This window comes from Phacochoerus africanus, chromosome 11 (genome assembly GCF_016906955.1).
Source record: "Phacochoerus africanus isolate WHEZ1 chromosome 11, ROS_Pafr_v1, whole genome shotgun sequence".
Lineage (NCBI taxonomy): Eukaryota > Metazoa > Chordata > Mammalia > Artiodactyla > Suidae > Phacochoerus > Phacochoerus africanus.
The window spans coordinates 92,672,254-92,687,364 of NC_062554.1; the positions used below are offsets into that span (position 1 = coordinate 92,672,254).

Consider the following 15,111-nt stretch of genomic DNA (forward strand, 5'->3'; position numbering starts at 1 on the left):
TACCAGTAAGAAAATTGGTCCTTTTTTAAAAATGGTTTTATTTTTACCATTAAAATGCTAAATTCTGGATAAGTTAAATCTTTCCTACTAAAGTTGCATTACTGGCTATGTTAATCATTCTTTTTAAAAAAATTATAGTTGATTTACAATGTTGTGCCAATTTCTGCTCTACAGCACAGTGAGCCATGTGTATGTGTGTGTATATATATATATATATATATATATATATATATATATATAGTGTATATATGACTTTGTCTCTATCTCCCATCATGTTTTATCCCAAGAGATTAGACACAATTTCATTATTCTTCTAAATGTGGATTTTTGATAACCAACCATGTCAAGTATTTAAAGGAGAGCCATGCCGTACACCATCCCGACCCCCATGTAATTAAAACATATTTTAATATCTAAGTTTGGGAAAATACTGTTTTAAGTTCTCCATCGTTAATAGAGATTTTCCTATCCCCTCTTCTTTCTGGGGAGTTCTGGTGCCAAAAGTAAATAGCTTTGTGTAGATGTGATCTCCGACTCTCTAGTTCTTCCTGGAAGTTAGAATCCATATCCATTCTTTAAAGAGCATAGAATTGGAGACGAGACCTTTAGCTGAATTTCAGTTGCTTTTTCAGAGTTTTAGCAATAGTTATTCTACTTGTAAGTGAAAAGCTATTTGCACTGAAGTTTTTTTTGCCTGATAATTGTTTAACCTCCACAACAATGATTATTGTTTGAGCAGGAGTGTAGAAGAAACCACAGACTGGAGGTCCCAGCTGTAGAGTCAATAAGAAGCCTCATTTCTTGTCTGGGACCAATCAGGTCCCTTAAGCACTCGGGGCTTCAGTTCTCTCCACTCTAAATGGCATGTACAGCTAGTTTCTGGAATTACCCGAGATCACAAATCAGATTCAGTTATCTGCCGCTCCTGAGAGAGAACTTTACAAAGTTACATGACATTAGAGTTCTCACTGTGGCACAACAGAAATCAGCAGTGTCTCTGCAGCACCAGGATGAAGGTTCATTCCCAAGCTAGCACAGTGGGTTAAAAGGATATGGTTTTGGGAGTTCCCATTGTGGCACAGTGGAAATGAATCCAGCTAATATCCATGAGAATGCAGATTCAATCCCTGGCCTTGCTCACTGGGTTAAGGATCCAGCGTTGCCCTGAGCTGTGGTGTAGGTCACAGATGTAGCTCGGATCCCAAGTTGCTGTTGGCTGTGGTGTAGGCAGGCAGCTGTAGCTTTGACTCCACCCCTAGCCTGGAAACTTCCATATGCTGCAGGTGCAGCCCTTAAAAAAGCAAATAAATAAATGAATGCTGTTGACACATCTGCTGTGTGTAGGTCGCCTTGGATCCTATCCCTGACCCGGGAACTCCATATGCCAAACAGACAAAGTTACATGAAGTTCAAGAAGTGAGAAGCTCCTGAAGGAAGCCAAAAGGCAGTAGAGGAAAAGGAAACCCTGCCTCTCCTCCAGGGAATTCTGTAGAAATGTGTGTGGGTGGTGGTGGTGGTGGGGGGGGAATAAAAACATCCATACTGGTAAGCAGTATGTCTTTGGACTTTCAAACATCCTGGAGCTAATGATATAAGCTAATTTAAAAAACTCCTCTGCTTCTGTCTAGGGTGTTTTCAGCGATTGTGTTTGGTGCCGTGGCTCTAGGACACGCTAGTTCCTTTGCTCCAGACTATGCTAAAGCCAAGCTGTCTGCAGCCCACTTATTCAGACTGTTTGAAAGACAACCTTTGATTGACAGCCACAGTGAGGAAGGCCTGAGGCCTGTGAGTTGCCTGTTGTCTGATGAGCCCTTAGTTAATTTTCTCCTAAAGGTTTGCTGTTTGCTAGATTGTAACTGCAGGATAAATTTGTACTGATTACACTGACATTAACTTTGCTAGCTTTGTGACAGCTACCAGACTACTGATATTTGGCCAACTTTCCTGGCATTTTAAAATTTCATAGGTGGTTGCAAGGATTCTCATGTGTAGCACATCAAAAGTAAAAAAGCAAAAACCAGGAGTTCCCATCATGGCGCAGCAGAAATGGCTCCAACTGCGAGCCATGAGGTTGCAGGTTTGATCCCTGGCATCGCTCAGTAGGTTAAGGATCTGACATTGCCATGGGCTGCGGCATGGGTCACAGACGTGGCTTGGATCCAGTGTTGCTGTGACTGTGGTGTAGGCCAGCAGCTACAGATCTGATTCAGCCCCTGGCCTGGGAACCTCTATGTGCTGCGGGTGTAGCCCTAAAAAGACAAAAGAAATAATAATAATAAAAAAAATAAAAGGCAGCAAAAAACAGCTCCAAACCCAGATGTACTGGAACTGAATAATTTCCACAAAAATTGTGAGTCATTTCTGCATGGAAGATATGTGATTCTGTATTAGCAATCTGGCTTCAGTCACATTTTGTAAGGCCTGTGTTACACTTGGAAGAAGGCCACTTTATTCAGAGTAGGAGGAAAAAAATCCTACTTTGGACTATCTCCTAACTTAGATCTGAATGTTCTTTGTGTTCTTTGTATGACACAAGTCACTGCACGTTTTAATGCAGGAGAAGCAGCGTGGGCAAAAAGACATGGGGACTTAAACAGTTTTGGGGGACTTAACCAGGTATTTCATGTTCTGAGAAAATTGCTGTGCCCAGTGAGTGAGATTAAGAGGCTGCCAGGGCTCGAGACAAGGGCTATTCACAGAGACTGCCGGTAGAAACTGCTCTCAATCCCCAAGCCTTTGAGCTTTTAGCTATTTACTTGGTTCTGGCCACAGAATCATCAGCAGGGAAGATCAAATGTTTGTCTCAACCAAAGCAGAAGATGAGTTGAGATGTCCACTCTTGCTGCATGACTCTTTCAACTAAACTGTTCCCTCAGCTCCCATCTTTATGTTATATAACAACCTGCTACCGATACTGACTCGAGCTGGTACTTGTACTGAAGATGAACTTTCTATTTCTCTGCTATCGTCTTTGGTAATGTTTCCTTGAAATTATGCTTTTCTTTGCCGTAACTGTCAGACCAATTATAAGAGCAATATAAACGTTATTTTTAGGATAAGTTTGAAGGAAATGTGACCCTTAATGACGTCGTGTTCCGCTATCCTACCCGGCCCAACGTGCCTGTGCTTCAGGGGCTGAGCCTGGAGGTGAAGAAGGGCCAGACCCTGGCCTTGGTGGGCAGCAGCGGCTGTGGGAAGAGCACGGTGGTCCAGCTCCTGGAGCGGTTCTACGACCCAGTGTTTGGAACAGTGGTGAGCACACTGACATAAATTAGTAACCTGACCTAAGGCAGTATTTCTAGTGGCTAAACCCATATTCCTATAACAGAAAACTACACAAGACCTGTAGTCCTCATTGAGAAAATGACAACATTTTATACACCCCAAACTGGCATCCCTAGTCAGACACATACTTGGGGACAATAGGGTCAAACATCTGGAATTGAGTCTAGTGAGAAAATACTGACTGTGAAGTTTATCTCTACCCTGTGCTGGGCCTTTGGAGCCAGCCTGATCCTGCTGTGTGAACACTCACTCACTCCCTGGGTTAGGAAGGTAAGCCACACACTCCTCCAGAGCTCTCCATAGACTCCCACCCCTGCTCCTGCTTTGCCTTCTCTCTCTAACCTGAACTCAAGGCTCTCTTTGATCCTTACCTCCAGCTCTTGCGTATTTGCTTTCACACTGATTTTGTGGCATCCAGCCCCTGGCTGTCTTCTATAAGGGGAGACTCATCTCTTACCAATAATAATGCCTGCATCTCCCATTACCTGGTGAGGGTGCCCACTGACCTAACCCAGGGAGCCCCCCCCCCCCCCTCCAGTTAGACAATCACCAGAGGGTTCAACCTTGTTGTGCTGTTTCTTTGTGGGAAGTCTTATGCTTCCACTACTACACTTACTCTAATGCCATGAATATAGGCAAACCAGCTCAACAACTCTGTAGGTAGGCTGTGCTAATTATTGTGGTGGGATCTCCTTTCTTGAGAGGTTAAGATGGGTTGGATTTGTGTCTGTTTCCTCACCCATGACCTTCTCTTTGCTGGAAGCTGTATTCTCACTTATCCTATCACAAGGCCCCTCTAGAACCACCATGCCTCCTGCTTACGGCAAACAGAAAATGATCCAAACCACCACCGCCAAAACTATTCTTCCAAAGATAAAGATATTGCCCTGGGAGCTCGTCTGCTTTCTGTTGAACTCTTGCCCTCAGTGCTCAGCGTCAAAAAGAGACATGGGGGAAGCTGAAGGCTGGTAGTTCTCAAGGGAAAGACAGATAGAGGCAGGACAGGAGAGAAGGCTCTTTGAGGACCTGGGGCCAGGATGCTGATCTGCTGTTTCCCTGGTGTGCCTGGAGGTGGAGGGAAAGTTGAGTTGAAAAGTGACATCAGATACACGGAGGACTTACTTCCTAAAGGCAGAGGATGGTACACTTGCTTGGAGGAGGGCAGATAGGAACAAAGAATGTAGTATGGAAGGATGGGGCCAAATGTGCTACCGTTTTGCCAGGCAGAACAAGAAGGGAATAACCTAGTTACTGTAAAAAAACATTCTGTTGGCTGTCCACCTCCAGTAGTGTGAAAACTTACAGCCCGAGAGGCTTGGGATTTTACAAACTGCTGTGGCTCCCTCCCAATGGGAAACCTAGACAGTAACTTAATGTCTAGAAAGTTACTTTGTTTTTAAGCCCATCTGATAGTTTGTGGACTCTGGTGTTTCAGCTGCTAGATGGCCAGGAAGCAAAGAAACTCAATGTCCAGTGGCTGAGAGCCCAGCTCGGCATCGTGTCCCAGGAGCCCATCCTGTTTGACTGCAGCATTGCCGAGAACATCGCCTATGGGGACAACAGCCGCATTGTGACCCTGGAGGAGATTGTGTGGGCGGCCAAGGAGGCCAACATTCACCCCTTCATTGAGACCTTACCCCATGTAAGTCAACTGGTGACTTCCTAGGATGGAATCAGCATCAACTACAACTGTTGGCCCCCTCCAGCAGTTCCCAAGGTTAGACTCTAGTCCTTGGCTCTGACCTGGTACTGTGACCTTGGACAAGACTGAATTCCATGATACCAGGTTTCCTTATAGTAAGGGGAAAATGAGTCATCATGTCTACCTCACATATTATATGAATGTCCTCAGAAACAAATGAGGTGATATTAGGTCACCTCAAACTGGTGTTTGTGGGCTGCATTCTGACTGTAGCCATGTTTACTGTATCCCTTGTGGTGCTTTCTTTGTGAATTCAACATTTGAGATCATTAGAGGTTCTCAAGAAGGTGTAAGGAATAGAGATCGTACGTACCCTTTCTCTAGTTTCCTGCAATGAATGACATCTTGCAAAACTAATACAAATTACAACCACAGTACTAATTTGATACTACCCACTGATCTTATTTAGATTTCCCTGTTTTTACTTGTATGCATTTGTGTATGTGTGTATTTTGTTCTATTCCATTTTATTGCGTAAGTGGAGTCATGTGTCCAGTACCACAGTAAAGATATAGAATGTTTTCATCACCTCAAAGATCCCTCATATGCTTTTAAAACCATACACCCCGCCTCCCCGCCCTGACTCCCCACAACCTCTGGCAGTCACTAAGTATTCTCTTACTTCTGTAATTTTATACTTTAAGGATGTTATATAAACACACGTACAGTGTTTAACCTTGTGAGCTTAGCTTTTTCACTCAGCACAATTCCCTGAAGCTGTTGTTTCTAACTATAGTTCATTCCTTTTTCTCACTGGGTAGGATCCATGGTCTAGATACAGCTTGTGTGACTAGTCATCTCAAAGCACATGTAGGTTGTTTCCAGTTTTTGTCTATTAAGAAGAATAAAGCTGCCATAAATGTTTGTGTACAGGTCTTAGTGTGAACCTATTTTTATTTCTCTAGGATAAATGCCCAGGAGTACAATTGCTGGGCCATATGATAACCGCATGTTTAATTTTATAAGAAACTGCTAAACTGTTTGCCAGAGCGGCTTTCCCATTTTTTGTTCCCACCAGCAAGTATGCGTTCTAACAGTTTTTCTAAATCTTTTCCAGCATTTGCTATTGCCATTTTTTTTATAGTTTTTTAGTTCTCAGCATCTAAAGCTTTCACCTCCTTGGTCAGGTTTATTCCCAGGTATTTAATTTTTTGGGGTGCAGTTTCAAAAGGTATTGTATTTTTATATTCCTTTTGTAATATTTCATTGTTAGTATACTGAAATGTGACCAATTTCTGAATGTTAATCTTATATCCTGCTACTTTGCTGAATTCGTTGTTCAGTTTGAGTAGTTTTTCGGTGGAGTCCTTAGGGTTTTCTATATATAATATCAGGTCATCTGCATAGAGTGACATTTTGGATACCTTTTATTTCTTTTGTTTGGATACCTTTTATTTCTTTTGTTTGCTGTGTCTAGGACTTCCAATACTATGTTGAATAAAAGTGGTGAGAGTGGGCATCCTTGTCGTGTTCCAGATTTATCGGGAAGTCTTTCAGCTTTTATCCATTGAGTATTATATTTTTTTGTGGGTTTGTCATAAATGGCGTTTATTATGTTAAGGTATGTTCCCTCTATACCTACTTTGGTAAGAGTTTTGATCATGAATGGATGTTGGACTTTGTCAAATGCTTTTTCTGCACCTATTGAGAGGATCATGTGGTTTTTGACTTTTCTTTTGTTAATGTGGTGTATGATGGTTGACTTGCGTATGATGAACCATACTTGTGAACCTGGGATGAATCCCACTTTTGTTGTTGTTGTTGTTGTTTTGACTTTTTGTCTTTGTGTCTTTTTAGGGCTACACCTGCAGCACATGGAGGTTCCCAGGCTAGGGGTCGAGTTGGAGCTGTAGCTGCAGGCCTATACCACAGCCACAGCAATGCTAGATCTGAGTCATGTCTGAGACCTACACAGTTCATGGCAATATTAGATCCTTAACCCACTGAGCAAGGCCCGGGATCAAACTCGCATCCTCATGGATGCCAGCTGCGTTCATTAACTGCTGAGCCATTACAGGAACTCCAAGTGTATGGTCATTATTATATGTTGCTGGCTAAAATTTTGTTGAGAATTTTTGTGTATATATTCATCAAAGATATTGGCCTGTAGTTTTCTTTTTTGGTGGTATCTTTGTCTGGTTTTAGTATTAGGGTGATGGTGGCTCCATAGAATGTCTTTGGGAGTGTTCTTTTTCTTCAGTCTTTTAGAAAAGTTTAAGAAGGATGGGTATAAGTTCCTCTTTGTATGTTTGGTAGAATTTACCTGTGAAGCCATCTGGTCCTGTACTCTTGTTTGTAGGCAGTGGTTTGTGTGTGTGTGTGTGTGTTTATTTTTCATTTTACTACTATTATTATTTTTTAATAGTTATTTCCCCAATGCAATTTTTTTCCTACTGTACAGCATGGTGACCCAGTTATACATTCATGTACACATTCTATTTTCGCACATTATCATGCTCCATCATAAGTGACTTGACATAGTTCTCAGTGCTACACAGCAGGATCTCATTGCTAATCCATTCCAAAGGCAATAATTTGCATCTATTAACTCCAAGCTCCCACCCACCCCACTCCCTCCCCCTCCCCCTCGGCAACCACAAGTCTATTCTCCAAGTCCATGATTTTCTTTTCTGTGGAAAGGTTTATTTGTGCCATATATTAGATGCCAGATATAAGTGATATCATATAGTATTTGTCTTTCTCTTTGTGACTTACTTCACTCAGGATGAGAGTCTCTAGTTCCACCCATGTTGCTGCAAATGGCATTATTTCATTCTTTTTTATGGCTGAGTAGTATTCCATGGTGTATATATACACCATATCTTCCTAATCCAATCATCTGTCAATGGACATTTGGGTTGTTTCCATGTCTTGGCTATTGTGAATAGAGCTGCAATGAACATGTGGGTGCATGTGTCTTTTTTAAGGAAAGTTTTGTCCATATATATGCCCAAGAGTGGGATACCTGGGTCATATGGTAGTTCTATATATAGGTTTCTAAGGTATCTCCATACTGACCTCAGTGGTGCTGTAGGCAGTGTTTTTATTACATAGTCATTTTCATTTCTAGTGATGAGTCTGTTCAGTTGATCTATTTCTTCTTGACTCAGTTTCGGTGGGCTGTAAGTCTCTAGAAAGTTGTCCATTTCTAAGTCATCAAATTTGTTGGCATATAATTATTCATAGTGTTCTCTTGTTTTTTTTAAATATATATCTGCAGTATCCTTTGAGATTTCTCCTTTTCCATATCTTACTTTGTTTATTTGGGTTTTTTCCTCACCTCTTCTTAGTGAGTCTGGACAGAGGTTTGTCAATTTTGCTTACGTTTTCAGAGAACCAGCTCTTGGTTTGATTGATTTTTTTTTCTATTGTTTTTTGAATCTCTATTTTATTGATTTAAAGATTTAAAGATCTCTGATATTTATGACGTCCTTCCTTCTGCTGACTTTAGGTTTTGTTCTTGTTTTTCTAATTCATTTAGATGGTGGGTTAAGTTGTCAATTTGAGATTTTCTTCTTTTTTGAGGAAGGCCTGTATCACTATGAATTTTCCTCTGAGCACTGCTTTTGTGGCATCCCAGAGAGTTTGAATGTTATGTTTTCATTATTATTTGTCTCGAGGTATTTTTTAATTTCCTATTTGATTTCCTCATTGATCCATTGGTTTTTTTAGTAGCATGTAGTTAGTTTTTCTCATTTCTTTTCCTGTGGTTGATTTGTAGTTTCATGTCAGTGGTCAGAGAAGACATTTGAAATAGTTTCTACGCTTAAATTTGTTGAGGTGAGTTTTTTGCCCCAGTGTGTGGTCAGTCCTTGAGAATGTTCCATGTGCACTTGAGAAGGATGTACATTCTAATTTTTTGGGGATGTAATGTCCTGTAAATGTCAATTAAGTCTAACTTTTGTACTGTGTCATTTAGGATCTCTATTGCCTTACAGATTTTCTGTCTAGAGGATCTGTCCGTTGATATGAGTGGGGTGTTAAAGTCTCCTAATATTATTGTATTCCCATCAATTTCTCCTCTTTATCTATGCTAGTATTTGTTGTATGTATCTGGGTGTTCCTATATTGGGGGCATATATATTGATAAGTATAATAAAAATCCTCTTCTTGAATGGATCCTTTTATCATTAAATAGTGTCCTTCTTTGTCTTTACGGCCTTTGTTTTAAAGTCTATTTTGTCTGATATGAGTATTGCAACTCCTGCTTTCCTGTCTTGTTCATTGGCTTGAAATATCTTTTCCCTTCCCTTCACTTTCAATCTATATGTGTCCTTTGCCCTAACATGAGTCTCTTATGTACAACATATTGTAGGCTCGTGCTTTTTTTCTCCAGTCTGCCACTCTGTCTTTTGATTGGAGCATCCAGTCCATTGACATTTAAGGTAATTATCAATAAATATGTATTTATTGCCATTTTAAACCTTGTTTTCCAGTTGATTCTATGTTTCTCTGTTGCTCCTTTCTTTTTTTGGTGGGATGATTTCCGTTTATTCTATGATCAGATTTTTCCCTTTTAGAACTTTTGATCTATCTTGCCACTCTCTTCTGGCCTGTAGTGTTTCTGTAGAAAAATCAGCTCATAGCCTTATGGAGGTTCCCTTATAATTAACGTTTTGTTTTTCTCTTGCTGCCTTTAGAATCCTCTCTTTAACTTTTGCCTTTTTTTGTTTGTTTGTTTTAGGGCCCCACCCATGGCATTTTATTTATTTTAGTTTTAGTTTTTGTGAATGTAATAATCAGTTTTGATTTGTGGTTGCCATTTTTTAAGTATATTAACCCTTTCCTATATCTATTTGATTTATCCTGATAATCATATAGGAGCAAACACATTATTTAAAAAAAAAAAAAGAGTCTAGGTTTTCTTACTTTCCTTCCCTACATTTTATGATGTTGAAGTCCTTTTTTAACAGCTTCATGTTTGTCCTTTTGATGTTCCTTGTGTTTATTGTCACTTTTACAGGTTTTTTTTCCCTTTTATATCTGTACACTAGCTTATTTGATTGCATTCCAATTGTGATTTTCTCCATCCTGTTTCTTCTTCTTTTTTTTTTATTTAGAGAAGTCCTTTCAGTATTTTTTTAGAATGGATTTAGTATTGCTGTACTCTTTTACCTTTTGTTTGAGAAATTCTTTATTTCTCCTTCTATTTTAAATATTCTTGGAGTTCCCATTGTGGCACAGCAGAAACAGATCCAACTAGGAACCATGAGGTGGCGGGTTTGATCCCTGGCCTTACTCAGTGGGTTAAGGATCCATTGTTGCTGGGAGCTGTGGTGTAGGTCTACAGCTCCAATTAGACCCCTAGCCTGGGAACCTTCATATGCCACGGGTGCTGCCCTGAAAAAAAAAAATAAAATAAATGATATTCTTGGTGGGTAGAATATTCTAGGCTGCAAATTTTTCCCTTTTAGAACTTTCAGTATATCTAGCCACTTGCTACTCTCTTCTGGCCTGTAGTGTTTCTGTAGAAAAATCAGCTGATGGCCTTATGGGGGTTCCCTCATAATTAACGTTTTGTTTTTCTCTTGCTGCCTTTAGAATCCTCTCTTTAACTTTTGCCTTTTTTTTTTTTGGTCTTTTTGTTTTAGGGCTGCACCCATGGCATATGGAGCTTCCCAGGCCAGGGGTCAAATCAGAGCTGCAGCTGCTGGCCTACACCACAGCCACAGCAATGTGGACTCTGAGCCGAATCTGCGACCTACACCACAGCTCACGTCAATGCTGGATCCTTAACCCACTAAGTGAGGCCAGGGATCGAACCCGCATCCTCATGGACGCTAGTTGAGTTCACTAACTGCTGAGCCATGACAGGAACTCCAACTTTTGCCATTTTTATTATAATATGTCTTGGTGTGGGCCTGTTTGGGTTCAACTTGTTTGGGGCCCTCTGTGCTTCCAGTATCCTGATATGTTTTCTTTAGATTTGGAAAGTTTTCAGACATAATTTCTTCAAATATATTTTCAATCCCCTTTTCTTTTTATTCTCCTTCTGGAATACCTATTATGTGTAGATTGGCCTGCTTTATATTATCACATAGATCTCTTATAAAGCTTTCATGTTTTTTCATTTGGTTTTCTATCTGTTGTCCCGATTGGGTGATTTCCATTATTCTGTCTTCCTAGTCACTAATTCATTCCTCTGCATTATTCATTCTGCTATTTAGTGCCTTGAGCTCAGTTAGCATCTCTGCAAATGAGTTTTCTAATTTTTCTTGGTTTGTCCATATATTTTCTAATTCCTTTCTAAAGTAATCTGCATTACTCTTTATATCCTCTCTTAATTCCCTCATATTCACCCTTAATTCCTTTGGTATTTTCACTGTCTCCTTTTCAAACTCAGTGTCTATTAGACTGCAGAGGTCTGTTTCATTGTTTGCTCCTTCAGCAGAATGCTCTGGTTCTTTTAACTGGGCATGGTTGCTGAGATTCTTCATCTTGCTTATGTTTTTCTTTTTATGTGAGTTTAGGGAAACCAAGCTGTAGTCTTGGAGGGCTATTTCTATGCAAGAGCACCCCTGTCTATTTTGTGGGGGGTTACTATTTATTTTTGGCATGGGAGTTTGGATATTCGCTGTCTCTTTTTTCAGTGTGAGCCAGCTGTTATGCCCAGGGTGCTGAGTGTGTTTCCAGGGAGAAGGAGGCAGTGGGTAGGGCTAGTAGTCAGCGTGGGGTTGCTGGGCTCTTAACAGTGGCAAGGACCTGCAGAAAGGTGGCACAGGCTACTGCTAGTTGTAGGGGCCTGGGAAGTGGTAATGAGCCTTAGGCAGATTTGGGAAGTGCCCAGAGCACTGAGCAGTGGCAGTGGCAGGGTGTGTGAGGTCCCAGGGGAGTGAGAGCAATAACAGGTGATGTTCGGTTGCAGTGCCCTCTTTTTTGCCGACCTCTGGGGTGACTAGGGCCACAGGTGGATCTGGTTCACAGACCCCTAGTGGTGGCAGGCCACACCTCCCTCTGGTTTCTGAGATGATTGCTGTGGTTTGTCCTCAGCACCCATAGATCAAGCAAGATGCACCACATCTCACTTAGCTCCCAGCTGCCCTTAGCCCACATAAGAGATGCCCAGTCTCTCATAGTCTGAGCAAGTGGCCTTGCACCACCTGTAGCCTGTGCCAGGGGTACCCTGCTGAAAGCCCATGTGTGCACAGGGAGATTCGTTTGGCCATCTGTCCTTCCTCCTCTTGCCCTCCTCAGCAATGGTGCCTTACTTCTCCTGCAGGCCTAGACCTCTTCCAAGCTTTCCTTGGGTGTGGCATTCCCCTCCCCAGCCCATGGCACGCCACCCCTTACCCCCTCAGGCTGTCTCCACACAGCCAACCCTAGTTCTCTCCTGGAACTGACCTCCAGAGCCTGAGTTTCAGCACCCAGCCTCTGCCTGAGTGTCTCAGGCTGTGGTGTCCGGGGCAGTGGTACAGATGATCTGTGCAGCTCTCACTCTGCTTTGTTCTCAGTCCAGCTGCTGCCCTTTTCTTGGTGACATTGAGGTCCCTCATCTTGACTGATGTCCCCCTCTGTTAGGCGGCTTCCCAGGGTATGAGTACCTTTTCTCTTTCACGGCTTCCTCTCATGAATGCTAGTCCCGTCCTGATTCCTTTTCTCTTTTTATTTTGTTCTACCCAGTTATGTAGAGGTTTTCTTACTGTTCTAGGTTTTTCTTCTGCCAGTGTTTAATATATGTTCTGTGCAAACTGTTCTACATGCAGATGTGTTTTTGGGAGAAGGTGAGCATGACATCTTAATCCTCCCCCCGCTAAAAATTTTAGTTTTACATTTTACATTTAAGTTTATGTTCCATTTTAATTTTGGTATAAGGTTGTTCAATGTTTCATTTTATTTTTGGAGAGCACCTGTACTCTCCAATTTCCATGGTACCCAACACTCCCTATTACTTTCTTGTAGCTGTTCTGACTGTAGCTAGATTGCAGTGAAGTCAATATGAATTTGAAAACTAAAGTTAGGGTTTAATGAAATGATTTTCTCGGTGACTAGTAAACATGAGTAGTCCTAGAAGATGACTTGAGAGCCCTAAAAGTGATGGCAGGGATTATTCATTCTGTGGCCCTCACCTAGCATCTGCAGTTGCACTGGATTAAGCTGAAGAAGAGCTTATTTTTACTGTCATATTCTGCTATAATTAGAAATCATACTCAAATAAGATTCTAAACTCTCCATGTTAGTGAGCATTAGCAACTCTTAACACATAGTCTTTGACTTCAGTCAAGTAATGGATTTGACAGTGAACAGAAAAACTTTGAAGCTTCGGCTTTTGATTTGACATTGGACTTTTCACGTCATTAGTTCACATGATGTTGAATGTATATGATATACACTGAGTTCAGTTCACTCCAGAGTGAGCCCACTCAGTTTATGCCTTTATTCATTCTGTGCTTTTGCAGCCTAGACTGGTCTCTCAATATGCAGCTTACCACCTTCTCCACAAAAGAATCTTCGCATCTGAGCTCCCCTTTTCCTTCTTTTCCCACCTTATCTCCATAATTGCTATGTCCCTCTTCTGATCTTTCATAGCATGTTACATAACAACCCATTCAGTACTTCCTTGACTGTATATTGTTACTTTTTTCTCTTTAGATAATAAATCCCTTAAGGGTAAGAAAAAGGCAAATTCATTTTTATACTTCCCACACTTGTGGCATTATAGGAGTCAGTAAATGTTTAAGTGAATGAATGAGTTTGAAAAAGAATAAACTAGGCTCTATGTGGGTCATGTGACTATTTTAAAGTAAAAATGTTAAACCTTAAACAGTAACATGTAACCATTTCAGGACTCCAGTGACAGCAGGTCAAGTGACATTTTGATAATGGTGGGAATTGGAGAATTTGTTGCAGAATACCATTGAGAACTAAGGTCATTCATTTTTCTAGTTTGATTTTAAAAAGGAATGTATTGTTAAAAAATTAAATGGGCAACTTGGTAATTATTAAAGACACTTTCTTGATTCTAAGATTTTTTTTTTTTACAAGTAGAACTGTCTAAGACTTCTTTACAAGTAGAATTGACTGTCAAATGTTAAGAACTAAAAGTTTATTCAATATACTGTTAGGATTTTTCTGAGTTAGACGTTTATTAACTTGAGTAATGGCTAACTTGCAGAAATATGAAACAAGAGTGGGAGATAAGGGGACTCAGCTTTCAGGAGGTCAAAAACAGAGGATTGCTATTGCCCGTGCCCTCATCAGGCAACCCCGAATCCTACTGCTGGATGAAGCTACATCAGCTCTGGACACTGAAAGTGAAAAGGTATGGCCTCCAACCTCATGCTCCATTTAATTTCTAAAACAGATGTTTTTGTGTGATCAACCATGAAAATAATAGGTAAGCACACAAAGAGCTCATACAGCGCAGTATCAAAAAAACCCCACACAATCCAGTCAGAAAATGTGCAGAAGATCTACACAGACATATCTCCAAAGATGACATACAGATGGCCAACAGGCATGTGAAAAGTTGCTTAACAATGCTAATCATTAAAGAAATGCAAATGAAAACTACAATGAGGTATCACCTCGAACCAGTCAGAATGACCATCATCAAAGTCTACAGATAAGAAATGCTGGAGAGGGTGTGGAGAAAAAGGAACCCTCCTACACTGCTGATAAAAATGTAAATTGGTGTGACCACTATGGAGGCCAGTATGGCGGTTCCTTAAAAAACTAAAAACAGAACTACATTTGATTCAGCAATCCCACTCCTGGGCACACATCTAGACAAAACTATAATTTGAAAAGATACATGCACTTGTATGTTCACAGCAGCTCCACTTACAATATCCAAGACATGGAAACCACCTAAGTGTCCACTGACAGATGAAGCATTAAAGATGTGGTATATGTACACAATGGAATATTACTCAGTCAGAAAAAGAATGAAATAATGCCATTTGCAGCAACATGGATGGACCTAGAGATTACCATACTAAGTGAATTAAGTCAGGAAAAGAAAAGTATCATATGATATCACTTAGATGTGGTATCTAAAAAAATGATACAAATGAGCTCATTTACAAAATGGAAACAGACTCAGACATAGAAAATTTATGGGTACCAAAGGGGATGAAGGGGATGAATTAGGAGTGCGGGATTAAAATGTATACACTAGTATATAC

At 40.7% G+C, this 15,111-nt stretch overlaps 1 protein-coding gene across 1 annotated transcript in view; it reads left to right on the forward strand.

The window, feature by feature from the left end:
* LOC125110806 (phosphatidylcholine translocator ABCB4) overlaps nucleotides 1–15,111 on the forward strand; it is an 85,258-nt gene that overhangs the window by 68,935 nt on the left and 1,212 nt on the right. The window contains exons 22-25 of the mRNA XM_047752405.1: nucleotides 1,629–1,785; nucleotides 3,055–3,252; nucleotides 4,721–4,927; nucleotides 14,100–14,246. Of these exons, the coding sequence (XP_047608361.1) occupies nucleotides 1,629–1,785; nucleotides 3,055–3,252; nucleotides 4,721–4,927; nucleotides 14,100–14,246 (709 nt within the window). The remainder of the gene's footprint in view (nucleotides 1–1,628; nucleotides 1,786–3,054; nucleotides 3,253–4,720; nucleotides 4,928–14,099; nucleotides 14,247–15,111) is intronic.